Source organism: Carcharhinus amblyrhynchos, chromosome 6 (assembly GCF_965287045.1).
Source record: "Carcharhinus amblyrhynchos chromosome 6, sCarAmb.v2.hapA, whole genome shotgun sequence".
Lineage (NCBI taxonomy): Eukaryota > Metazoa > Chordata > Chondrichthyes > Carcharhiniformes > Carcharhinidae > Carcharhinus > Carcharhinus amblyrhynchos.
Genome location: NC_137329.1, coordinates 95497538 through 95525460, shown reverse-complemented (window position 1 = coordinate 95525460; position 27923 = coordinate 95497538). Strand labels below are relative to the sequence as shown.

Here is a 27923-nt window from a genome sequence, read left to right as displayed (position 1 = left end):
GGTGTAATTAATGTAAAGGATGTCTGCAGCAAAATTACAAGAAGACTTTGAATTTGTAGAATGGGAGTGGGATATGTAAAATATGGTAGGTTTGGCTGGAATCTTCTTCTAGGAGGCTATATTCTCCTTGGAAAATGAGTATCCAATTGGGATCAAGGATTAAAAATGTACAACTCGCCCAATACTAGTGATGCATGTTAATTAACCTATAAAAAGAAAACTAACAACAGAGAGAATGGCTAGAAAATCTCAGCAGGTCTGACAGCATCTATGGAGAGAGAATAGAGCCAATGTTTTGACGCCAGATTACCCTTTGTCAGAGCAAAGAGAATCAGTAGAGATTTATTCCATTGGGTGGGGAGGGATGGAATTGGATAAAGGGAGTGTAAATGAGGGTACAGAACGCTGAGAAGGTGCTCAGTGTCCATTAAGTGATGGACAAAAGGTTACCTGGACTCGAAACATCAGATCTTTTCTTTCCTTACGGATGCTGGCAGACCTGCTGAGATTTTCCAGCATTTCCTCTTTTGTTTTCAGATTCCAGCATCTGCAGTAATTTTGTTTATAATTAACAACTGAGGTTCTTTTCTAGAGAGCTAGAATGGAAAAGCAGACAAATTTTATTAAAATTCTATGGTACCTTGGTTATTTGGAGTATTATGAAAAGGATATTGAAGCGCCGGTTAATGTGCAAAAGAATAACATCAAAACAGAAAGGTTGTACCCATCAGAGACGATGGAACAAGCTAGGACTCTTTTTTTTAGGTATCTATGTGATTGGCAAGTCAAAAATTATCTTCGTGAAGAACTACAGTAGCACAGTAATTTATTTAGATCATGTTTTTGCCTGATTTTAGAACAAATTACCATTTGCAATCCCTAAAATCCAGAATAAGAAGGTTAAACTTAGCAAGTTTATCATCAGTTCAGTTCTTGGTCTGTGCTGAGCTACCTGATCATAGCTGGACTAGGGGTAAGAATATTACAAATGGCCTCTGTAATCTTGGATTTTCACTCCAGTGATCCCTCCTGCCAAAAGTGTTGCTAAAGTGTGATTCAGGTACTTTTCCTCCCTTCTGAGTCAAAAAGTTGTGGATTCAAGTGCCACTCCAGAGACATGAGCACATAATTTAGAGTGACACTTTGTGCAGTACCAACGGAGTGCTGCATTGTTGGATGTGCTACCTTTCAAGTGAGGACATCAAATCAAGTCCCATCAGATATATTGGTAGGGTTTCATGACATCATTCAAAGCAGAGCCGGGGCTTCCCATCTTTAAAGATAAATCATTTGATTGTTTTTTTGTGGGACTGTGATCTGCCCAGATTGGATATCATGTTTCCTACATTACTCCAGCGACTGCAATCAAGGATACTTGGTTGTAAAGTGCATTGCAATGTCCTGAAATCACGAAAGAATAAATGCAAGCCAACCTCTTCCTTTGTCTTTCACTATTGAATAGCCGACCCACAGTCATATGAAACATTGCTATTTGGATGAGATGTCGAAAGGTGAAAAGGGCCTGAAACTACATAGCAACAGGAATTCGCGTCTTATGGAGAAAGGAAAGAACTGAAAATTAGTGAAAAATGTATTGATAAAATATTGTAATAAATATATACTTCGTGGAGTGACAGTAGAGGCTGATAAAATGATTAGATAGCAAAACCCATGTATATAGACCATTTGAAAGTGTGTGTTGCAGTTCTTGGGTCTGTGAATGTACTTTCAAATTGCATTATAAACTAAGAAAACCTTTTGCCTGTTGTGTTGTAAAAATTGTAAAATATTGTGAAATCCAACTTCTGAAAAGTCATTTTTAACATGTATTTTGTGTAGAGTAAACACAATCCAAATAGTTTCATTTTATTAAAATAAAATTCACATTTGGAAATGTCTTTTTTTTCTTCCCCTACAGTCTATTTAGAAATCTTACACTGGTGACAGAAAACCCAGAAGAAGCCTACCCAACACAAAGCATAATTTGGAAAAAATTTATTGATGTATTTGCTGCTGCTAGCAGTCTCATTTCCTATGCCCCAGTATTTAAAACCTACTTCTATGAGGCTTTGAAGGAATTTCATCATGATAATGTACAATACATAGAGATCCGAGCATTGCTACTACCGGTATGTACAAAATGGTTCATTATGAGGAAATGCTTTTTGTCACGTTGTTTTAGATTGAATCAGAAACTTCAGAATGCACTTTTCTTTCCTCTTTTTCTAATGGTGGAGGTGACTAAGTGCTGCATCCCCATGTAATCAATCATTCCCTTTCACAGAATGCTGCTGTTCTCAATGACACATCTGGGAAGTAATGGCTGGTGACCCTCATGACAGGTGGGGTACAACTATACCTAACGAAGCCAGCATGTTACCATGGCAATGGGCTCTTCACAATGCAGTTTATTTTCTTGTCCTAGCTTTCTATCATTGTTAGGAAAAAAAAAAGCAAGGTCAGAGAAAGAAACCAGTGAACAGGTAGGAGGAGCAAAAGCCAAGAGTCACTAGCCAGCTCCTCCTCTTGAACAACTTCTTCTCAATGTACATATTGTAAACCTTCATCCGTTTCTATTATTTCACACCCCAGGCCCCTCGCCCCCTTCCTTCCCTGGCTCTGAACCAGCCCTCCTGCCAATTTGGCAACTCTTCTTGTAGAGTCTCGCCATTTTGATGTGGGACACCCGCTGCCTATCTCCTTCTTGTTATCTCATGTCTTGAGCTGTAGCTGATAACTACACCGACTCAATGTTCAGGCACTGAAAATTCTACCCATCTGCATTTTGGATATGGTTTCCAGGTGTATGAAAATCAACATACTGGGTCAGCAAACTCAGGAAGATTCCAGAGAGTTTTTAAAATATATGTTAGAACAAAGCAGCAGATGTTGGAACATCACTAAAATATGACTCTATACAACCAGCAGCTAGGGGATGCATGTACAGGTAAATTAGCAAATGCTTGGTGTCCTCCACACACATCAAAGGAAATGATGCACAGCCTGTTATATTCTTCAATGGACCTGTACTGTGAGCCTTTATAATCTATGCCTTATTACATTAACCTTGGCTGAGGTAAATGGCAGGCAGAAGGTCATTCTCTTACAGATCTTATGATCCGGAAAACCCTTGGATTGCTATTTGTGTTCCCACATTTCCATGGCTTATATCTCTCAAGGTCTCAATTATAATTTTCTTCAGTTTTGACATTTGAATTTGAAGTGAGTTGAAAGAGTCATTAAACAGAAAATCCATAACTTTCTAGGGAGCTTAAGGGTTCACTTGGGATAATGAGCTGGAGTAGGTCATTTGGTCCTTCAACTCTCTTCTTCCATTCAACCAAATCATTGCTGTTCTCCTTCAACTTCACTGCCCTGCATTATCCCTGCATCTCTAATGGGTGGATGAGCTTTACAGGCTGCAAACATCCCATCCTTAATTTCTGATCCATTACCGAGATAGGTAATCTTGGTCGGGTGATGAGGAGGATTACAATTGGCTTTAAGAGGGGAATTCAGCTAGGACAGTTCTCTGATGGTAGTGATGAGAGAGAACTGGATTTTGTAAAAATGTTCTCATGCCCTTGATAAAACAGACCAAATTTCACTGATTAGCCGAGCAAGGAATCAACATCCTCTTGAGAGAGAACAGGAAAGAAAATTGAGCAGAAAAGAAATAGAATGAAAGACCTATCATAAATTCAATCCAGCATTTACATTATCTAAATTTGTGGATAATTTGATACAATTATTATGCAAATCTTTATTCAATTGATAAAAACAGATGCTACATTTAACACAAAACATGTATTCTGAAAATGCTGATAATTTTTACATGCCTCCTGCCACTTGAAGGAAGATAGCGTTGGCACAGATCAATCATTTCAAGCCATAATGTAAGGGTATCCTAGGCAGTCATCTTCAGTGCTTTTAACCTTTTTCTGCCACAAAATAGAACATTAGCTATGTAGATGGTCAAGAAAAGAAAGGGAATCTTTTGGGGCTTTATGTTTTTTGTGTATGTAAATACCTTTACCAATTTCATATCAAGATTGTGGGCTTTGATGCTTCCTTCTCAAATACCACTTGATCACATTCAGAATTTGCTCAAACTTTCAGAAGTGGATAAAATAAAAAATGCTTCAAAGTTTGTTATTCATTGAAGAGATCTGAATTCAAGATTAGTGCAGGGGTCGTCTTGTACTTATGGAAGCAAGGGCATCTCACTGAGAACTCAAATTTCAGTCCTGTTTCTTCTTGAATATGTCATCCCAGCTCAATGCTAACTTCCCTTTTGACCTTCCTCACAACACCGAGATTACTGTGGCCAAAATCAATAATGAGATCCTCCACGTCTGTGAGCATGGTGCATTACCATGCTTGAACACTGGATCATTTGATAGTCAACCCTGCCATTCTCCTCTGTCAATGTTCCGTGGGCAGGTTTTATGGGATTATCCTTGCACTGATCCACTCCTATATGTCCCAATGCTGCCATTCCATCTCCAGCAATGGTTTCTCAACTCACTTCTACAAAGTTACCTCTGGAATTCCCCCTCTCTCTGCTTCATCCAAACTCTTTCCATCTGTATAATTTGTGTGCGTGCATCCATGTTCCAAATGTATATTTATGACATGCTGCTCCATTCCCATCAGCTGCCATGGTCACCTCTGTGCTGTTAAACCCCTTGACTCTGATTTAGGAGTGGACTAATTAAATTTTCTTCTAATTGAACATAAAGACAACAATTGCCTTGTTTTTAGCTCACACTATTAATTCCATTCCCTCAACATTGGCTATCTTCACAGCCACCCATTTCATTTATGGAAGTTTTCTGTCCAACCCAGGGCTGAGCTTCACATCATATCAATCCATCGCCAGGACCATTTGCATTCATCTCTGCAACAGTGCGTCATTATTGTGCTACCTATATCACTGCTAAAATGTGTGTCCTCACTGCTGTCATTTGTGAGAATTGAGTCCTTGCCGAGTTCCTGGCTAGCACCTATCACAAAGACAAACTGGTCCAAACCTTCATCTCTGTTTCCTGTCCCACCTTAAGCCATGTTCAGTGATGACTCTGTCTCCACTGATTTGCTGTTCCTCAGTGTTTTGATCTGGATCCATCCACACACAATCCAGACTATGTATTGCAATCTCCTGTAACCTGTGGCTCTCCCACACCTTTTCAGTCTGACACCTTGTCTTCTATGCATGAACCTTCCCTTCATCTCTGTAAAATATTCAGCTGTCCCAGCCCCTGTCGCCAGGATTCCCGGCTTACCCTCTGCCTGTTTTCTCTCCATATTACAACCTTTCTTAAAAATTCTATCTTTTCAATTAAGCTTTTAGTCCTCTCTTGTCGATCTCTCACCACAGCCCACTGTCCATTCCTTGAATTCATTTTCTCTGATTGTTTTATCATAAATCAAAAATTTCAAAGGTACCAGTGATCTATCTACATTTCATGAATGATACAAGTGTCAGATTCCTTGCCTGATGCTTCAATGTTATAATTTCATATACTTGAGATACTGACATGCGTAGACTTCATTTAGTTAACTAAAATAGTTAGATTCTATGCAGAAATTTATTACCTCAGGCAAATCTTCACTGACCTCACCTTGTTCATAGTCTTGCAAACAAGCTATTTGGATGAAAATATAATTTCAGTGTCTGTGGGGGAGGGACTTCTTTTTTTCTTCCATATTTAATTATATCCTCCCACACCTTTCCCACACAATAGTTGGCTTTGCTAGGTAGTCTACCAATTTTTGGGCTTTATGTTCTGTTGCTAATGTTTACTTAGTCCATGGTTGAAAGGACTGAAGGCTTGTTTCACTGATCCTTTCCTTCCTTATTTGTGGCTGTTGATGCTATTTAAATTGTACAGTATAAAGTGCTGAGGATGAGAATTCTTTGCGGGGGGATATTCCAACTGTGTCTTGTGTTTTAGGTAAGGAAGAGGAGCTCGTCAGGGACCAACAACCTCTGAGATTTTGTTTTTGTCCATGTGCATCACTAACCCACGGCAGTGTTTATAGACCCCATTGCATGAACCTGGACATGCTCACCCTGTCGTAATTGTCTGCACTTCAGAAGACAAGCTGCCAGAATTTGGACCATCTGCCACTGATAGGCCTGGGGAGAATGCCTGGAACAGAGAGCTCATCCTGTGGAAGTGGAGGTTGTTACAGCATAAAGCCAACATGCTGCCCAATCCTCCCAAGTCACTTGAGGGAGATTTGCTGCATCAAGCTGTCTGCAGTGTACATACACTTGAAGCAAGTGTCAAGGGATATGTTTGCAATGGCCTACTCCTGCTTCTTGTTTCTAAACTACCACAGCAAGTAGCTGAGGCCAAAACATTGCCTGATTTCAAGAAGAAATGAGATTTAGCACTTGGGACTCGAGGGGTATGGGGGCATCAGGATGTTGAATTTGATGATCAATCATGATCATAATGAATGGCAGAGCAGGCTGGAAGGGCCGAATGGCCTACTCCTGCCTCTAGTTTCTATGTCTCTAATAGCCAACTAAGGCAAAATTGGATAACTCCATTTATATCATAGCTGGGCATAGCCCAGGACTAAATCATAATCTTTTTCCAGGAAGCACCCAGCATGTGGCAAACTATGGCACTGACATTGCTGGAAAAATAAATGTGAGGAGATGGTTGTGAGCCGATCTTAACTATCCTCCAACAAAAACGAAAAAATGCTGCAAAGCAGGTCTGACAGCATCTGTGGGGAGAGAATAGAGCCAACGTTACGAGTCTGGATAACCCTTCGTTAGAGCTATCTTCCACTTCCTTGGCTGCTCCACCCAGGGAGAAATCAACTATGGGTCAGATCTCAGACGACAATGACGAGACAGACAATACAGAAATGAAATAGAGAGGCTGATGAACTGGTGTGGCAACAATAATCGCTCCCTCAATGTCAACAAAGAGAAGGATATTGTCATCGACTTCAGGAAATGTAAAGGAGAACATTCCCATGCTTACATCAATGGGGATGAAGTAGAAAGGGTCAAGAGCTTCAAGTTTTTGGGTGTCCAGATCACCAACAACCTGTCCTGGTCTCTTCCCCACCCCCCCCACCTTCCATGCCAACACTATTCTGAAGGAAGCCCACCAATGCCTTTACTTTCTCAGCAGACTAAGGAAATTTGGCAAATCAGCTACTACTCTCACCAACTTCTACAGATGCACCATAGAAAACATTCTTTCTGGTTGTATCACAGCTTAATATGACTCCTGCTCTGCCCAAGACCACAAGAAACTACAAAAGGTTGTGATTGTAGCCCAATCCATCACGCAAGCCTTGCATCCGTTGACTCTGTCTACACACTTCCTGCTGCCTTGGCAAAGCAGCCAGCATAATTAAGAAGCCCACGCACCTCGGACATTCTCTCTTCCTCCTCCTTCCGTCAGGAAAAAGATACTAAAGTCTGAGGTCACGTACCAACCGACCAACTCCAGAACAACTTCTTCCTTGCTGCTATCAGACTTTTGAATGGACTTACCTTGCATTAAGTTGGTCTTTCTCTACACCCTTGTTATTATTGTAACACTACATTCTGCACTCTCTTGTTTCTTTCTCTATGAACAGTATGCTTTATATAGCGTACAAGAAACAATACTTTTCACTATATGTTAAAACATGTGACAATAATAAATCATTGAATTGAAGAAGAATCTTTTGTTGGCAGCTTGAACATCTGTTTGTCATTCCATATCTACAGTTTATTGTCCAGCTTTGGTGCAATGACAGTTTTATAAATGCATTAAAAGTTTAGGTTTACCCCACACAATTTCTTGCATTCCCGAGTGGCCTTTAGCTCTTATGTGAGAATCATCTCACACTATATATTACTTATGGTGTGACCAAGGTCTTGTAACAATAATACCACTTAAATCCTTCTGAAGGTGAACTGAGTAAACCATTTGGCTTGAAACATATCACTATACTGTTTTATTTCCCAGTCAGTGAACTAACAGAGAAGCAGTTTGAATTGAATTAAATTAGTTCAGCGAGTACAAATTGGATTTTTTTAAAATTAACATTTTTGATTTTTGGAGCTAGATGAGCTTTTGTTATTCTCTTCTGTAAATGACTCTTTTCCTCTCCTTCACAGCGGCCTGGCTTTGAGTATTTTCTGTTCTGTTACAGATAGCGAGCAGCATTTTGCTCTTCTGTTTGTCTCACTTTACTGAGATCAAAGGATTTTGCGACACAATGGGGTGTGAGATGTTCTTCAGTCACTTAGACAAGCAAATGAATAGCTTTATTGTTTAGGCTCTGGAGAAAACAACTTGCATTTAATGCATTAACCTTTTCAGTGGGAAAATTATTAGAAAAACCTGAAGTGTCAGTGAGCAAGATTGAATATAATACAATAAATGTATTTCCCAGAGGTTGCAGAAATCCTGAATTTAGATCATATTTAATGGACTTATAAACTCATGGTAGCTCGAGTGTGGAACTTTCTTTATTCTTTACCTGGTGCATAATTTGTGCCAAATGCAAGTGATCTGGTTGTTAGTAATCTCTTCTCCAGTCAACTTGTGCTTCAGGCTTTACCGGAGGCTAGATTTTTCACTCCCAAATAGGGATACCATTTCATGTCAAGAAGCATGTCAAAGGAGGATGACTACTTGTGATGCACAGTGGTTAGCACTGCTGCCTGTCTGCGTCAGGGACCTGGGTTCAATTCCAGTCTCAGGTCACTGTCTGTGTGGAGTTTGCACATTCTCCCCATGTCTGCGTGGGTTTCCTCCGGGTACTCCGACTTCCTCCCACACTCCAGAGATGTGCGGGTTAAGTTCATTGATCGTGGTAAATTGCCCCTAAGTGTCAGGGGAGATCAACTGGAGAAAAATGTGTAGTTACGGGGATAGAGCCTGGGTGGGATTGTTGTCAGTGCAGGCTTGATGGACTGAATGGCCTCTTTCTGCACTGGAGGGATTCTATGATTCTGTTCTATCTGTACTAACATGTCAATTCTTCAGTATCAAAAAGAGCTGATATACCCACTTCCCTCTCTGCAATGACGTGGTGAACATTTGTCTGTGACTGTCCTTTTATTGTTGGGCTGCAACCAAGTGCAGATTTCTGCCTTGCCAAATTTCATGTTTTCTTTGCTAGGATGTGCCAGACAAAGCTCTCTAGCCATATACCAGTTTGTTATTCCAATATGAAAGAGGAACTTCTGTTCAAATTTTGACACGGGCTGACTGTGTCGGTGAAATCACAGCCAGTTTAGAGTAACAATCTGGGGTGTTTATATATATCAAAATAATCTTAAAAAACACACTAATACTTTTTCATTCTTTTATGAGGTAAAGGTTTACTCTTTCTCTCCATTATTTTGAAGGATCTTTCTGGGGATTATACTATAGCACAAGTCAATCCGTCTTGTATCTTGCGTGAGCCCAGAAGGTGAATGTTATCAGACTATTATTTATAGGAGGAATGTTGGGCCTAAGTGCCAAGAGCAGATGGAAAGTATCACACTGAGTGAGTTTTCCTCTCCCCAAAACAGGTGCCCCGGTTAACTCAGCCGATTCAAATAATTGAACCTGTGACCTTCTGGGTTATATGGCTTACTTCCACATTGGATTTAGTAATTGCCTATTAAGGGAGCAAATAAAAGGCAAGATTAGGGTATTTACTGTTGTCTTTGTAAATATCTCTCAATGTCAAGCCATCAGGGTCTAGAATGATCAAAAAGATTATATCATTGATCAGAATGACTTCCTAAACCACTTGGAAAATCACTTCACAATTATCATATTGGCTCTGTCATTAATCTGAAAAGAAAGTCACTACTGAAATAATGTCTCCCAATGCCATGAAACATTTCAATGATTACTGAAATAAAAGATCAGGGTAATTAGATTAATATGATCTTGCTTTTTTTTACACCCAAGTATAGGGCTTCCAGTAATATTTAGAATATTGTGAGCAAGCCTAGGTGCATCCCTAAAAGGATATTGATGCATTTTAAAGAATTCAGATGGAACTGAGATTCTGGAATCTACATGAAAATTTAAATGTTTCTTGCACTTTTGTCGGGTCCGTTCATTCCTTTGATCTTGCTTTTGTCATTCTCTTAAATAGATGTCTCTCATTAAGATCAGTTCAAGTTGTTTGCAGCACACATGGGGAATTTGGTCATAATACTGGCATGATTTTCTATCCACTAAGTAGATACAAAATCATGGGCAAATGCACTTGAATTCCTGATCTTTGATTTGATTTATTATTGTCACATGTATTAGTATACAGTGAAAAGTGTTGTTTCTTGCATACTATACAGACAAAGCATACTGTCATAGAGAAGAAAAGGAGAGAGTGCAGAATGTAGTGTTACAGTCATAACTAGGATGTAGAAAAAGGTCAACCCAATACAAGGTCCATTCAAGGACCTGCACTTCAGCAGAAAAGTATTCCTTCCAGGAATCTGATTTCAGAGAATTAATATTCAGCTTCCATAAGTAAGGCACCACTGATTCTGCAAAGTAAGTCAATAGTGATGAGATGACCTATGTGGTAACAATATTGAAAGTGGTGTATTTGTAACTATAGGCTTGAAAGTAGGTTGGAAAATTGCAATTGCTTGTGCTTTAAAAGGGTTAAAAGTCTATTAGAGGCTTCAAATGATGTCTTTTGACAGAGAACCAAGAGAAGCTTTGAGCATTGGTGGGTGTCCTGAGGGCCTTGTAGAGCAGTGGTTAGCACCCCGCCTCTAAACCAGGGGCTCTGGGTAGATGTCCCACTCCAGGACTTGATAGCCAAGGAAGGCACATTCATAACGCGGTCAGATAGGTTGAGTATGTCAACCTGCATATCCTTCCAATACACCAATGGATGGTGGTAAGAGTGGGAGAGACTCCACCCTCATGTCAACCATGTCTAATATGGAGCGGCGCCCCTCAAGCTATAAACCCCATGGCGACGGACTAATGACTTATTCTGCGAACTAATTACGGGCTGTCAAAACAGACGAAAGTCCGCTTAGGTGCAGGAAGAGAATTGGAATTGAAATGCCAATGAATAGGCTATATTTGACTAGGCATGAGAGCATGCCAGCAGTTTTACGAGCTATAGAGAAAACATGGCAAAGTTATATGAATAAAAGGAAGTAATAGCCTCTGGTAGTTAATATAAAATGAGATATGCCTTTATGTAGGGTCAAACTGTATTGTGGATATGATAGAATAATGTGAGCTGAATGCTTGGCACATGCACACTGTCTTTTGCTTTTAACTGTTATTACTCCCTACATTTATGTTGTTTCTCAGTCTGGAGAACATTTTTGTCATTTACCCTCGAGCAATTCAGAGAGAGAACATTTATGAGTGTCCTGTTCCTGCCATGTTTAGTATCATAGAAACCTACAGTGCAGAAGGAAGCCATTCAGCCCATTGAGTCTGCACTGACCACAATCCCTACCAGGCCCTATGCCCCATAATCCCATACATTTGTCCTGTTAGTCCCCCTGACACTAAGGGGCAATTTAGCATGGCCAATCCACCTAACCCACGCATCTTTGTACTGTGGGATTAAACAGGAGCACCCAGAGGAAACCCATGCAGACACAAGGGAAGAGTGCAAATTCCATACAGACCCAAGCTGGGATTCGAACCAGGGTACCTGGCGGTGTGAGGCAACAACGCTAACCGTTGTGCCACCGTGCAGCACCTTGGTTCTTTCTATTTGAAGCATTTTTTTGTCTTTCTCTAAATTTGACACTGCTTTCACTGAAACTTCAGAACTCTTCCAGGAAGTAGTTCATTCAGGGAATTCATCCAGTTTTTTTTATTGTTTCTCTTGGTCTTACTTGACCTTTGTGATAGTAAACATGATTAAATGTGTTTTCAGCAAAAATCATCCTCCAGCAAGATCCCTGCTGGAGTAAGAAGATAGCGAACCCCAAAATAAAATGATGATAACAGACTAGTGATGTTAGGCAGGTTAAGGAGAGTTTGTGGGTGTGGTCAGTAACTACGGCCTAGTGGTGAGAGGAGGTTAGGTGATTGATATCAGAATAGAGAAACTGGCGGTTTCCTGTATGGCTCAGAGCAGCTAATGTTGCTTGAAAAAGATAATTTAATGATTTTATCATCAACTTTTTACTGCAGCTGTACAGGGCCTCTGGGAGACTGTGTACAGTTTTGGAGTGATTTAAAACAAAATATAATTGCATTAGAAGCAGTTCAGAGGAAGTTTACTGGACTCATTCCTGAGATGAGGGGCTTACCTTATGAAGAAAGGTTGTACAGTCATATCTATACCCATTGAAATTTAGAAGGGTAAAAGGTGATCTTATCGAAGTATGTAAGATCTCTCAGGGATTTGATCACGTACATACCAGGAGGACTAGAACCAGGAGACACAGTTTAAGAGTAAGAGTTCTGCTGTTTAAGATGAAGATGACTTTTTTCCCCCCTTCAAAAGATAGTTTCATAGAATAGAAACATAGAATCTCTTTAGTGCAGAAGGAGGCCATTTGGTCCATCAAGCCTGCAAAATCCCATTCAGGCCCTATCCCTATAACCCCACATATTTACCCCATTAAATTGCCCCTTAGTGTCAGGGGATTATCATGGGCAATCAACCTAAACCACACATCTTTGGATTGTGGGAGAAAACCATAGCACATGGAGGAAACCCATGCAGACACAGGGAGAACATGCAAACTCCACACAGACAGTGATCCATGGCCAGAATCGAACCAGGGTCCCTGGTGCAGTGAGGCAGCAGTGTTAACCACTGTGCCAACTTGCCACCCATTAGCTAGTCTGTGGAATTCTCTTCTCTAGAAAGCAATGGAGGCTGGATTATTGATTTTATTCAAAGCAGTGTGAGAGAGATTTTTGACAGACAAAGGAATCGAAGGTTATAGGGGGGCAGATGGCAAAGTGGAATTGGGACCCAACCGGATCTTATTGTACGGTACAGGAGGCTTGAAGGATTGAATGGCCAACTCCTCCTTGTCCCTACGGAATGTGAGCTTCACTGACAAAGGTAGTATTTGTTAATCATTCCTAATTGCCTTTGGGAAGATGATGATCAGCTGCCTGTTGAATCACTGCATGCCATCAGGTTATCGACTGTGCCTAGTCAGCCTCCCACATAAACAAAGGTGTCTGTATAAGAACTGTAGCAATCTTCCAAGAACTGCTGTATTGTCAAGTTCCAGTATGACATCTGGACCCTGGATTGGGCAATTAGCCTTTATTGCATGCTTTAAAAGGGAATAGACAGCATTTAAAAAAGGAAGAATATTGAGGAAGACCAGTTCAGGGGACAATTCCAGCTGAGAAATAGCACTTACAAAGGCACCATCAGCTAAACAACCTCTACTGCAAATTCACTTTGCAAGTCATCAGATGGTTAATTTAACGAATAATTATCTGGCACTCTGCATCTGTTTCAGGTCTATGAACTTGATGGAACTTGGCATGACAAGGATTGGTGCATTCTGGCTTACCAGGATGTTGCCAAACAATTCAGAATGGATCACCCTGATTTTATGGGAACCAGAGTCATATTTTCTGTACATAGGTAGGATACGATCATTTACTACTTCTGCCTGATATTTTAGCCTGAATTATCAAAACTTGAGTTTGTATCTTTATATGCCCTGCCTGAGAACAGAACACCCACTTACCTAACAAAGGAGCAGCGCTCCAAAAGCTAATGGCTTTTGCTACTAAATACACCTGTTGGACTTTAACCTGGTGTTGTGAGACTTCTTACCAGTAAACAAACTCACAGGCCTGGATTTTCACTCCTGAGTCAGGAGCACAGAGCCTAGATAATTTCCAACTCTGCTAAGCTATCTTGGAGAGAGTACCCCAGAAGTTGGGATTTCACTTTGACTTGGTGGTGGGGTGGTTTAAAGAGTTCAGAGGGTGCCGGGTGCAGAGGCAGGCTGAGCTGCAGGCTGGCATCGGTGGTCTAGCACTTCCTTTTGAAGTTGTGGAGGGAAAAAAACCCAAAAAAATGTCCTTCATCATTCACTCCTCACTCACTGCACATGATCCCAATGCCCCATTGCTGCCAACCCATATCATCATGACCCCTTATACACTCCATGTCCACTTATGCTGATCTATCCCCACCTCCACCACCTCCCCCCCCCCCCCCCCCCCAACTTCTTCATATCCTTTATGGTGATGTATGCCCCTCTGACCCTACATGGCCCCTTACACCGTCCATATTAACTCATGGACCTATCTCATTCCTGTATACTTTTATAGACCTTATGCCACATTTGTGCCATTCACCACCCTTTGACCTTATACCCTCCATGGAAATTCACGCAGTATCCACCATAAGCAGATCTCACATCCCTTGCTGAAACTAAATGAAGCTCTTAATTGTTTATTGATGAATTCACTATTTTAAAACGAAACCCTTGGATTAATAAAGCCCCATTCACTACATTTAACTTCTTTTTAATCCCTTATAAAAATCATATTTGGTATTGATAGTCTCACTTCAAAGTCTTTATAAGTACTTTGAACTATCAAAGGCACCCCACTGTGGTAATGGTTGATTTCATGCATCCTATTGTATAAAGCCCACAGATTTATGTCAACATAGTGAAATAGCAAGCACGTTTTTAAACATTACAGTCGGTTTTTCTTCAAATATTTAAAGGGCAATAGATTTAAATCCCTTAAATTATTTTTGGCCATGTAAATCAGTGAGGGAGTCAACAGGTTGTCAAATGGAGACACCCAAGGTTTTTAATATGTAATAAATTTGTTGGTAAAGTACTGCTTTGGTTTGTAATGATTCGTATTTAACTATCTAGCCTTTTACAATATGGGGAGGATGTTTCAAAGAAACTTGTGACTTTAGTGAATACAGTATCACACATCTGCTGTTTGGACATTAGGGTCCTATAGAGATGGGTATTTAGGTCTGTGATGGATGCTGTTTCGTATAATCAGCATATAAAGATTCTGAATTACATAATGTTCAAACTGGATAGAGATAGAATGACTGACTGTGAATCTATATTGTCATTGTTTGGTATTGTTTATTTCATGCAGACATACTGTCTAAGTTTTCTTAGATTCACCAGTCACTCGGTTGGACTGTAAAGACGCGATTTTTGTTCTGAGGCCCTTTTGTGTTTGCCTCTGCCATCCAACCTTCCCCTCTCAATGCCTTGTTGAAGTGCTTTCCAAATCTGTGCAGAAGATTTTAGCTTGCCATTATCAAACTTCACCTTGTACCATATAAGTTTACAGAATAGAAGTCGTCCATCAGTGTGTCAACCCTTTGATAGAGCAATTCAAAATTAATCCCAATGCTGTCTCCTGTTGCTGTAGCTCTGAATCATCTTCTGGTTCAAATATACAATTCAATTTTCCCTTAAAACGTGCAGTGGTTCTGCCTCAGACAGTTCCTGTGACAGAAAGACTTTCCTATAAAAAAAATTCTCTTGACCTCACTGTTTGAGTTGTAATACGGCATTGATGATCCCTCATCACTGACACCCCAACCACACGAACTACTCTTTCTATATTTATTCCATCAAAATCCTCTAGAATTTTAAAAGCTTATTACGTTGCCTCTTTGCTATCACTACACTGGTGGAAATACAGTTCCCACTGCTGATGATGGGCAGGTTAGTGTCCACCATTTTGTGGGGCTTGTTACTTTAAATGTGTCCCCCGGTTGTGACTCTTTGACTAGGGCACCAATGATGATGTGGTATAACCATCTGCCTGATTGGTATGTTTACTGAGCCCAGGCGAACCTACAGCAGGCAGAAAGACCCAGTTAATCAGTGGATCTTCAGGCTGCCAATGTTTTATTTTAATCCAATAGTTGCATTAATCTTTAGGAAAACCTGCAGTTTGAGGGTCAGCAATTTCTTGCAGGGAGCCATGTTTGTCATGGGTGACTTCATGCAGTCGGGGAAGTGAACAAAGAAAACTGTTGGAGGGCGGAACAAAAAAGTAATGAAACGGAAATCCTGATGGACAAAAGCAGTTAAATAGAGTCATGGAGAGGAGTGGGTGATATTATTTAGGTTTATGTCAAAGGGTAAACCCTGGTTCTGATAATGGTCATGACTGCACTCTGCTGATTCTATTACTGTCTTTTGTAACACTATGGGTTATTTTGCCCTGTTTGCATTTGCTACTGACATTTCTTGTGCGTTTCTTCCCAGAAGTTTGAACAACTCGGAAATGAAAGCTATGATAATTGAGGCCCTGAGACTTTACAAGAAATTCCCGGAGACAGTGGTAGGGTTTGATATGGTATGTTCCCTTGTTATTTCAACAGTTCTGATCCAGAAACCTTTTATCCTTGAGTGACGAAACTTTCCTGCATTTATTTCTTGGAAATTGGTGTTGTTTTTTTCTCAGATTGTCCTTGTTTTTTAAGTATGAATATGCAGAGATAAAGGAAATTGTGATTCATGGTTAATCAGTATTTAAATGGCAGGCAGAAGTTTGGGACTGGTTAACTATTAAAGTTTGCATCTTTATAATTATGCAACACACAATAGGTTAGCAGTGTTTTTTTTTAAAAAACGTGCCAATCAAATAGTTTTTTTAAAATGCATCTTGCACTTCCATAGTACACCTTAATGATTAAGAGAGTTAGAAAAGTAGAATAGGGAACGTGTTCAGGGGGGGAAGGATTTTGAGAGAAATTCGGCTGGATAGTGAAATGCTTGGGCAAGAAAAATGACCACTATTGATGGAGCTTAGAGTGGATCTGAGAAGCAGCCCTCTGAGAGAGGAATGGGGGATGTTGTGGGGTTTAAGTGACTTGAGGTGCAACTCCACAGAAGGATTCAAGCACATGAAATTAATTTGAAAAGGTTAAAAAATATTTTTTTGAATTATTTTATGCTAGTGTTTGTACCTCTGACCTTGTGAGGTCTTGCTCACTTTTTGAGCTGATGATCAGAGTTGACAGATGGAAGTAGCTGACATGTTAACATCGTTGGAGAGCCAGAAACTGTAACTGAGACACATGAAAAAAATCCTAAAACTCATTTTGAAAGTATCTATTCATCTTCACATCTTTCTGTAAATTCCACATGATAGCCTCCATTCAAACATGAGAAAAAGAGCTGAACTCCATAGGTCAGGTGAGAGTGACTGACCCTGATGTCAAGGCAGCATTTGACTGAGTTGGCAACAAGGAGCCCTCACAAAATTGGAGACAACAGGAATCGGTGGGGAAACTCTTCATTGCTTGGAGTTATGCAAAGCTTAAAGGAAGATAGTTGTGGTGGTTAGACATCAATTATCACAGTTCCAGGACATCACTACAGAAATTCCTTAGGGGAGTGTCCCAGGTGCGACCATCTTCGTTCAATGACTTTCCTTTCATCATAAGGTCAGAAGTGGGGATGTTCACTGATAACTGCATAATATTCAGCACCATTCACGATTCCTCAGATACTGAAGCAGTCTATACCAAAAAACATCAAGATCTGGAATCCAGGCCTGGGCTGACAAGTGACAAATTACATTTGTGTCACACAAGCGCCAAATAATAACCACCTCCATCAAGAGAGAATCTAGCCATTGCTCTTTGTTGTTCAATGGCATTGCTGTTACTGAATCCACCACTATCAACGTTCTAGTGGTTGCCATTGACTAGAAACTGAACTGGAATAGTCATATCAACACTGTGGCTACAATAGTAAGCCAGAGGCTGGGAATTGCGTAGAGAGTAATTCACTTCCTGACTGCCCAAAGCCTTTCCACCATCGACAAAGTACAGGTCAGGAGTGTGGTGGAATACTATCCAGTTGCATGGATGAGTGCAGCTCCAACAACAATCAAGAAACTTTACAACTTCTAGGACAAAGCAGCCTGATTGGCACCTGACCCAACAGTCACTCCCTCCTCCACTAATACACTTGACGGCAGTGTGCCCTATCTACAAGATGCACTGTAGGAACTCACCAACACTTCTTTGCCTACACCTTCCAAACCCATGACCTCTATCACCTAGAAGGACAAGAGCATGAGAACATTACCACCTGCAAGTTGCCCTCTAAGCCACACACCATCCTGATTTGGAAGTATATCCCCACTCCTTCATTGTCGCTAGGTCAAAATCCTGGAACTCCCTTCCTAATAACGGCAAGGGGCCACATGGGCTGCAGTTGTTCAAGAAGGTGGCTCACTACCACTTCTCAAGGGCAATAATGGATAGGAAATAAATGCTGGCCTTTTTAGCAATGCCCACATCCTGTGAACAAATAAAAAAAGGCAGATGACTTCATGTTTCATTTTCCAGCCAGGTAACTTTTAATGTTCCAATTGAGTTGAGAAAGACACAATGATTTTCATTCATTTTAATCTATTGTCATTTAATAACTTGTAACCTGAATGAATTAGGATATCTATCGTGAAGCTTATTTTCTTTCTATTGATCAATAATTGTAAAGATGGACCCCATCTTAGGTTACAGGTACTTGTCATCTATACCATTTATTCAAGACTTGCAAATTAATACAAGTTGCAAGTCAAACTTAATGATGTGTAATAAGTGTTTTGCATTTTCCTGCATCATGTTCCTCTACCCATGGATTTTAATGAACCGTTAATTTTATGAATTTTTAATGACAAATGAACTTGTCTTATGCATTTCTAATTTTTGGCTACTTTACCAATTTAATTTTACCAATTTAATTCTTCTAATTGTCAGCACACAATCAGAACATTAAAAAGTTAGAGCAGGACTTGACCATACAGCCCATCGATTCTGCTCTGCCATTCAATACGGTCATGGTTGATCTTCAGCCCAACTCCATTCCACCCCGACCCCCAGATCCCTTGATTCCCTGAAAGACCAAAACTTTGTTTATCTCAACCTTAAATATATTCTCTGTTCCACGACCCTCTGTGATAGAGAATTGCAAAGATTCACAACCCTTTGAGTGAAGAAATTTCTCTTCTTCTCTGTCCTAAATTATTGGCCCTTTATCCCTGCTCCTTACAGAGGGCAGCAGAAGAGAAGAGAGTTGGCTCCATGCAGCAAAAGTGCTGCCATTAGCTTCGCCATGTTGAGGGGTTTGGAGCTCAGAGAAGCCCAGGGCCGTTGATGGTTCTGTGCTGCTGAGAGCTGGGGGTCAGGGAGGCCCAGAAACAGTTGTGGTTGTGGAGGGGGATGGGGATTGTGGAAGGGGGTGGGTGGGGGCAGGGGAGAGAGAGAGAGTCTTAGGAGGAGGTCAGCCCAGTTGAAAAAGATGACCAAGAAGGCTGCACTGAGGAACCAAGTGAAGTTGAGAGAGATTTAGAATAGTCTGCTTTTTGAGTTAAAATTAATCTTGGTGTAGAGCTGCTATTGGCTGGGAACAGATTAGCTCTTCCTGGGAGTGGAGCTAAAATTCTTTGTGAGAAAGACAGAGCTTTAAAGAATTTTTGTGACTCATGTTGCTTGCAGACATCTGAGTGGGTTGCTGAGAATATCTTGGAGACCTGTCTTGGGTGTGTCTTTCATTCAATATACAGTTTGTGGTGAGTTCGACCACAGTTTGCCTGTTAGTTCATGTTTACTTGATGTTTTTCTGGATGTTGGAGTCTAAGATAGACAGTATTGACTGCCTTTTTAACTCGTGTAGTAAAATCTCTTCTGCTTGTTTAAAACCATAGAATTTTCTGGCCTCATTCTTGGAGTTAATTACAAGGATTTCAAATTTTATCCACATTAAAATTCTACTGGCCCCTAACCAGATCATCATGAAATTTGGGTGACTTGTCGTACAAAAACTAAATCCAGTCTGGGTTTGTAACAATTTTGAATGTTTCATGTGATCGCCTCTCACTCTTCTAAACTCCAGACGATTTTGACCAAAATGGATGAATTAGTTGCACAGATAGAAGGGGGTATGATGTAGTTGGCATTATGGAGATGTGACTCCAGGGTGACCAAGGATGGGAACTAAACTTTGAGGGATATTCAGTGTTTGGGAAGGACAGACAGAGAGGAAAAGGTGGTGGAGTTGCATTGTTGGTTAAAGAAGATATTGATACAATATTGAGGAAAGATGTATTAGCATCGATGATGTGGAATCTATATGGGTCGAGTTAAGAAACAACAAGATGCAGAAAACATTGGTGAGGATGGTATACAGACCACCAAACTGTAGTGGTAATGTTGGGAAAAGCATTAGACAGGAAATCGGAGATGCTAAAGGAATATGTGATTATGGGCAACTTTAATCAGCATATAGATTGGGAGAGTCAAATTAGTCGCAGTACAATAGAGAAGGAATTCCTGGAGGGCTTACAGGATGGTTTTCTGGAGCAACGCAATGAGGAACCAACAAGGGAGCAGGCCATTTTAGACTGGGTGTTGCGCAATGAGAAAGGATTCATTCACAATCTAGTTGAGAGAATCCTTTGGGACGAGTGACCATAATATGGTAGAATTCTTTGTCAAGATGAACAATGATGTAGTTGATTCTGAGACCACGGTCCTGAACCTCAATAAAGATGACTATGATGGTATGAGGTGTGAATTGGCCACGATGGACTGGGAAACATTACTGCAAGGAAAGATAGTGGACTGGCAATGGCAGGCATCTAAAGGACAAATAGGTGAACTCCAGAAGTTAATTCCTATTTGGCGCAAGATTGGTAAGGGTACTGTAGCCAAACCATGGCTTACAAGGGAGATTAGAGATAGTATCAGATTCAATACATTATACTGTATTTGCCATGCAGATGCCCACACACAGCTTATCAAAATCACGCTAAAGTATCTCTGCATCCTCCCACCCTACAAATTTGGAAATAATACATTCAGTTCCCTGAGGAAGAAGCATTCAAATTAGCAAGAGAAAGCAATAGGCTGCAGGATTGGGAGCTGTTTAAAATTCAGCAGAGGAGGACCAAACGATTGATTAAGAAAGGAAAAATAGAGTATGAAAATGAGCTGGGGGAGACATAAAAACTGATTGTAAAAGTTTATATAGATATGCAAAGAGAAAAAGATTGACAAAAATGAACGTAAGCCCCTTAATGGGATAATTGATAATGGGGAATAAAGAAATGGCTGAGGAATTAAATTTGTACTTTATTCCTGTCTTCCTTTGTGAAGACTGAAGCAAAGTACCAGAAGTGCTGAGAGAAAAAATGTTTTAGTGAGGAGCTGAAGGAAATCAGCATTGGTAGAGAAATGGTTTTGAGGAAATTGATGGGATTGAAGATGGATAAATCTCCAGGTCCTGATAATCTTCATCTCAGTACTTAAGGAAACGGTCCCGGAAATAGTAGAACCATTGGTTAGTTTCCAAAATTCTTTGGCCTCTGGAATAAGTCCTGCAGATTGGAGGCTAGTTAATGTGAGTGCGTTACTCAAAAAGGGAGGTAGAGAGAAAACAGGGAACTATAGACCAGTAAGCCTAACATCAGTAGTAGGGAAATTGTTAAGAGTCTATTATCAAGGATTCCATAACTCGGTATTTGGAAAGCAGTGGTATAATCAGACAAAGTCGGCATGGATTTACAAAAGGCCTTTGACCTTTTACATGCTTTGACAAATCTATTGGAATTTTTTGAGGGTGTAACTATTAGAATTGACTGAGGAGAGCAGTGGATGTGATTTATTTAGACTTTCAGAAGGCTTTCGATAATGCGGAGGGGGTTGAGCTGTGAGGAGAGGCTGAATAAACTAGGCTTGTACTCGTTAGAGTTTAGAAGAATGAGGGGAGATCTCATTGAGACATATAAGATGATGAATGAGATGGATAGGATAGAGTTGGAGAGACTCTTCCCGCTCAGAAAGGACAGTAGGACCACATAAGAACATAAGAAATAGGAGCAGGAGTAGGCCATCTAGCCCTTCGAGCCTGCCCCGCCATTCAATAAGATCATGGCTGATCTGTCGTGGCTCAGTTCCACATTCCCGTCCTCTCCCCATAACCCTTAATCCCCTCTCATCAAAAACCCATCAACCCGTGTCTTAAAAATATTTAGCGAGGCAGCCTCCACCACTTCAACGGGCAGAGAATTCCAGAGATTCACCACCCTTTGAATGAAGAAGTTCCTCCTCAACTCTGTTCTAAACCGCCCCCCCTTTATCTTGAGGCTGTGCCCCCTAGTCCTATTATCCTTTCTGAGCGGGAAGAGTCTCTCCACCTCTACCCTATCCATCCCATTCATCATCTTATACGTCTCAATGAGATCTCCCCTCATTCTTCTAAACTCTAACGAGTACAAGCCTAGTTTATTCAGCCTCTCCTCATAGCTCAACCCCCTCAACTCTGGTATCAGCCGAGTAAACCTCCTCTGCACTCCCTCCAAGGCCAAAATATCTTTGCGCAGGTGCGGCACCCAAAACTGCACACAGTACTCCAGCTGCAGCCTCACCAATGCCCTATACAGCTGCAGCAAGACCTCCCTACTTTTATATTCAATCCCCCTCGCTATGAAGGCCAGCATCCCATTCGCCTTCCTGACCACCTGCTGCACCTGCAAGCTGGGTTTTTGCGACTCATGCACAAGGACCCCGAGGTCCCTCTGCACCGTCGCCTGCTGCAGTTTTTTGCCACGTAAGTAATAGTCCTTCCTACCATTATTCCTACCAAAGTGGACCACCTCACACTTGCCAACATTAAATTCCATTTGCCATTTCCTGGCCCATTCGCCCAGCCTATCTAGATCCTTCTGCAGACTCTCCACACCCTCCGCGCAATTTGCCGGTCCCCCCATCTTGGTGTCATCAGCAAATTTCGACACCCTACACTCGGTTCCCTCCTCCAGATCATCTATATAAATGGTAAAAAGCTGAGGCCCCAGCACCGACCCCTGGGGCACTCCACTAGTCACCATCCGCCAATCTGAATAGCACCTGTTGACCCCCACTCTCTGCCTCCTACTTGACAACCAATCCTCTATCCACGCTAACACCCTACCCCCAACTCCATGTCCCCCGACCTTCTGCAATAACCTCTTGTGAGGTACTTTGTCAAACGCCTTCTGAAAATCCAGAAAGACCACATCCACCGGCTCTCCTCTATCCACCACCCTGGACACATCCTCATAGAACTCCAGTAAATTTGTCAGACACGACTTCCCTTTAATGAAACCGTGCTGCGTCTGCTCTATCAAGCAGTTCCCCTCAAGATGCCTCGCAATTTCCTCCTTAATGACGGATTCTAACATTTTACCTACCACAGACGTTAAACTAACCGGCCTATAATTCCCCGCCTTTTGCCTGGCACCCTTCTTAAACAACGGCGTAACATTAGCCGTTTTCCAATCTTCCGGCACTTCCCCGGAATCCAGCGACGTCTGGAAAATAACCACCAAGGCATCCACTATCACCTCCGCCATTTCTTTCAGAACCCTCGGATGCATTCCATCCGGTCCTGGGGACTTGTCCACAATCAGCCCCTCCAGTCTGTCGAGCACCGCCTCTCTAGTAACAGTAATGTCATTAAGACCCTCCAGTCCTACCACCTTTCCATCGCTAACACCCAGCAAATTATTCACGTCATCCTCCGTGAAGACAGAAACAAAAAAGTTATTCAATACCTTAGCCATATCCCCATCCCCTACCACTAGGTCCCCTTTCTCATCCTCTAAAGGACCAACGTTCACCCTAGCCAGCCTCTTTTTATATATTTATAAAAACTCTTGCTATCCTTTTTTATATTAAGCGCTAGCCCAGCTTCATAGTTTCTCCCACCCTCCTTTATCAACTTCTTTGTCAATCTTTGTTGACATTTAAACCTCTCCCAATCCTCTTCTCGCCCACTACTCTTAGCTACTCTAAATTCCTCCGCTTTTAATTTAACACTTTCCTTCACCTCCTTCGTTATCCACGGCTTATTACCTCTCCTCCTACGGTCCTTTTTAACCATCGGAATAAATTTCTGCTGAGCACCAAGAAAGATCTCCTTAAAGATCCTCCACTGCTCCTCAGCAGACCCTCCCTCCAACGCGCTCCCCCAGTCAACATTCGCCAATTCTTCTCTCATCCTACCGTACTCCCCTCTATTCAAACAAAGGACGCATGTCTGGGAACCCACTTTCTCCTCCTCCATCTGCACCAGAAACTCCACCATGCAATGATCACTCTCTCCAAGAGGATCCTTCACCGCAAGGTCCCTAATTCTACCTGCCTCATTACATAGCACCAGATCCAAGATAGCTCGCTCCCTCGTCGGCTCCAACACACACTGTTCAAGGAAACTATCCCGGCAGCATTCCAAGAACTCCTCCTCGAGCCCACCGCGTCCAACATGGGTCGACCAATCAATATGCAGATTGAAATCCCCCATAACTACGGCCGTCCCATTCCTGCACACCGCACTTATTTGCACGTTAACAGCCCGCCCCACCTCCAGATCATTATTCGGGGGCCTATAGACGACACCCACCAGCGTCTTCCTCCCTTTGCTGTTCCTAATCTCCACCCACAACGATTCCACTTTCTGCTCTTTGGCTCCAATATCATCCCTTGCTACCACCTTGATGCTATCCTTAATCAGCAGAGCTACGCCACCCCCTCTTTCCTCCTGCCTATCCTTCCTAAACACTTGATACCCCTGGACATTCAGCTCCCAGTCCCTGTCACCTTGCAGCCATATCTCTGTAATGGCCACCAGATCGTATCCATTTGTGTCGATCTGCGCCACCAGCTCATCCACTTTATTCCGAATGCTTCGTGCATTCAGATAAAGCGCTTTCATCCCAGCCTTCACCTGGACCCTATTTGCCGTAACGCCACCAACCATACTCACGCCCCCTACTCCCTCTATTATTGGGACATCCTCGGCCTCTTCCCTTACCTGTACCCTATCCTTAACTTTAGACCTCGTAACGTCACCTACCCTCGCACCCACCCCCCCCCACCTAATTAGTTTAAAGCCCTGTCTACAGTCCTCTTTACTCGATTCGCCAGCAATCTGGTCCCAGCACGGTTCAGACCAACCCCATCCCGCCCGAACAGGTCCCACCTACCCCAATACTGGTGCCAATGCCCCATAAATTCAAACCCATTCCTCCCACACCAATCCCTGAGCCACCCATTCACTTCCTTAATCCTGTCAACCCTACGCCCGTCTGCACTTGGTTCAGGCAGTAGCCCAGAGATGACCACGTTGTTGGTTCTACTTTTTAATTCCATTCCCAGCTTTTCATACTCCCTCCCCAGATCCTCAGTCCGCACTTTGCCTACGTCGCCGGCACCCACATGTACCACAACGACTGGATTCTCACCCTCCCACTCCAGGTTCCTCTGCAGCCCAGCTGCGACATCCTGTACCCGAGCACCAGGCAGACAACACACCCTTCAGTGCACTTTGTCATTGTGACAAAGGACAGTGTCAATACCCTTAACCCCACTATCCCCAATCACTACTACGTTCCTTTTCCCCTTCTCTTTGCCTATGTCCTGCTGCATCACTGTACCATGTGCAGTTTGCTCACCAACCTCACCTGCCTCGTCCTCTTCCAGACTGGAAGCAAGAACCTCAAACCTGTTATGCAGATTAAGAGGCTGAGGCCTCCGCTCCTCACCCCCCTTCCTCCTCCCAGCAGCCCCCTCTTGTTCCTGACCCTTAGAGTTAGCCAGTCTAGGGGGGGTGGATGTCACTTGCACCCCATTGACAATGGCACCCTCTCTCCCCCTGATGAGCCTCAGTGTGTGTAGCTCAGAGGCCAGCTCATCCACCTTGAGCTGGAGCTCCTCCAGCAACCTGCACTTACTGCAGACATAGTCACTGGGAAGGACCCTGGGGTCCACCAGCTCCCACATCATACAGAAACCACACATCACATGCCCCTCCATTATTCACTGTAGTAGTTTTGAAAAAAATTTTTTTTTCCCTTGTTTTTTCAAACAAACTCACCTGGCCTTTTTTCACTCAAGCTCTTTTTGATATTAAGCCCTATTAGCTCACTCTGCTTCCCTCTCACTCCGCTGCCCGCTGTCTACACCAGGCCTCCTTTTAAACCTGGTGCTGATTTAAAGCTGGCTGGTCCACAACTCCCTTCTAACCACTCCCTCAGAATTCTTCTAGGAGGCACAGCCTCAAGATAAAGGGGGGGCGGTTTAGAACGGAGTTGAGGAGGAACTTCTTCACTCAAAGGGTGGTGAATCTCTGGAATTCTCTGCCCGTTGAAGTGGTGGAGGCTGCCTCGCTAAATATTTTTAAGACGCGGGTTGATGGGTTTTTGATAAGAGAGGGGATTAAGGGTTATGGGGAGAGGGCGGGAATGTGGAACTGAGCCACGACAGATCAGCCATGATCTTATTGAATGGCGGGGCAGGCTCGAAGGGCTAGATGGCCTACTCCTGCTCCTATTTCTTATGTTCTTATGTTCTTATGTTATGTTCTTATGTCTCACATAATAGACTACTATGTAAAATTAAAGCACATGGGATTACAGGTAATGTCTTGACATGGATAGAAAGCTCGTTAGCAGATATGAAGCAAACAGCTGGTATAAATGGGTCTTTTACTGATTGGCAGTCAGTGACCAGTGGGGTTCCACAGGGATCTGAGCCTGGACCCCAGTTTTCACAATATATATTAATTTTGGAAGAGGGAACTGAATGTATTATTTCCAAATTTGTAGGATGGGAGGATGTAGAGATACTTTAGCGTGATTTTGATACGCTGTGTGTGGGCATCTGCGTGGCAAATACAGTATAATGTAGATAAATGTGAGGTTATCCACTTTGGTAGTAATAATAGGAAGACAGTTCATTGAATGGGTGTATACTGAGAGAGTTAGATACTCAGAGACCTTGGAGTGCTCATGCATCAGTTGCTGAAAAGATACGACTGGCAGTAAAGAAGGCAAATGGTATGTTGGCCTTCCTAGTGAGAGGATTTGAATGTAGTGATAGGAATGTTTTACTGCAATTATAGAGGATGTAGGTGAGGCTACATCTGGAATATTGTGTGCAGTTTTGGTGTCCTTATCTGAGGAAGGATGTCCTTCCTATAGAGGCAGTACAGCGAAGGTTTACCTGGCTGACTCTGGGATGGCAGCTCTGTCATATGAGGAGAGATGGAGTCAGTTAGGATTATATTCACTGGAGTTTAGAAGAGTGAGGGGGAATCTCATAGAAACTCATAAAATTCCAACAGGGTTAGAGAGGGTAGATTCAGAAAGAATGTTCCTGTGGTGGGGGAGTCCAGAACTAGGGTCATAATTTGAGGATAAAAAAGTAAACCTTTTAGAACTGAGATGAAGGGAAATTTTTTCACTCAGAGTGGTGAACGTATGGAATCCATTACCACAATGTAGTTGAGGCCAAAGCGTTGTGCAATTTCAAGAAGAAATTAGATATAGCTCTTGCGGCTCAAAGGATATGACAGGAAGAAGGGGGGGATCAGGATATTGAATTCAATGATCAAAATGAATGGCACAGCAGACTCAAATGGCCTACTCCTTATTGTTTTGTATCTGTGACCCAATGCACTCAGCCTTTCATTGTAGCACACCTTTCTCATCCCAGCGATCAATCCAGTGAAACTTCACTGTACTGCCTTCAGTGCAAATGTATTTTTTTTAATATGGAGACTGAAACTGTCCACTGTAGATGGGGTGTGGGCTCACCAAAGCCCTGTACAATTGTATCAAAACTTCCTTATTTTAGTACTCCAGTACCATTGCAATAAGGGCCGACATGCACTTGCTTTCCTAACTGCTTGCTGTACGTATGTCCTAATTTCCTGGTTCCTTGTATAAGTACACCCAAGTCTCTACGTCAGGATTTCCAAGCTATGCACAGCTTCCTTTTTTATACTTTTCATATTGAATTCCACAGCACTGGAACAGCAGGTGAAACATTTTACTTGTGTTTGAAGGTTGTAGTTTGGCTGCCCTGATAGATGGTGGACTGAAAGCTACACAAGAATGGTTGTAGATTTGAGAAACTTCAATTATGAGGAT

At 42.1% G+C, this 27923-nt stretch overlaps 1 protein-coding gene across 4 annotated transcripts in view; it reads left to right on the top strand.

Annotated features, from left to right (window-relative positions):
* Nucleotides 1-27923, top strand: part of ada2a (adenosine deaminase 2a) — a 57189-nt gene that overhangs the window by 16515 nt on the left and 12751 nt on the right. For all 4 annotated transcript variants that reach the window (XM_080191006.1, XM_080191007.1, XM_080191005.1 and 1 more), the window contains 3 exons: nt 1919-2129; nt 13448-13575; nt 16205-16295. In XM_080191006.1, the coding sequence (XP_080047132.1) occupies nt 1919-2129; nt 13448-13575; nt 16205-16295 (430 nt within the window). The remainder of the gene's footprint in view (nt 1-1918; nt 2130-13447; nt 13576-16204; nt 16296-27923) is intronic.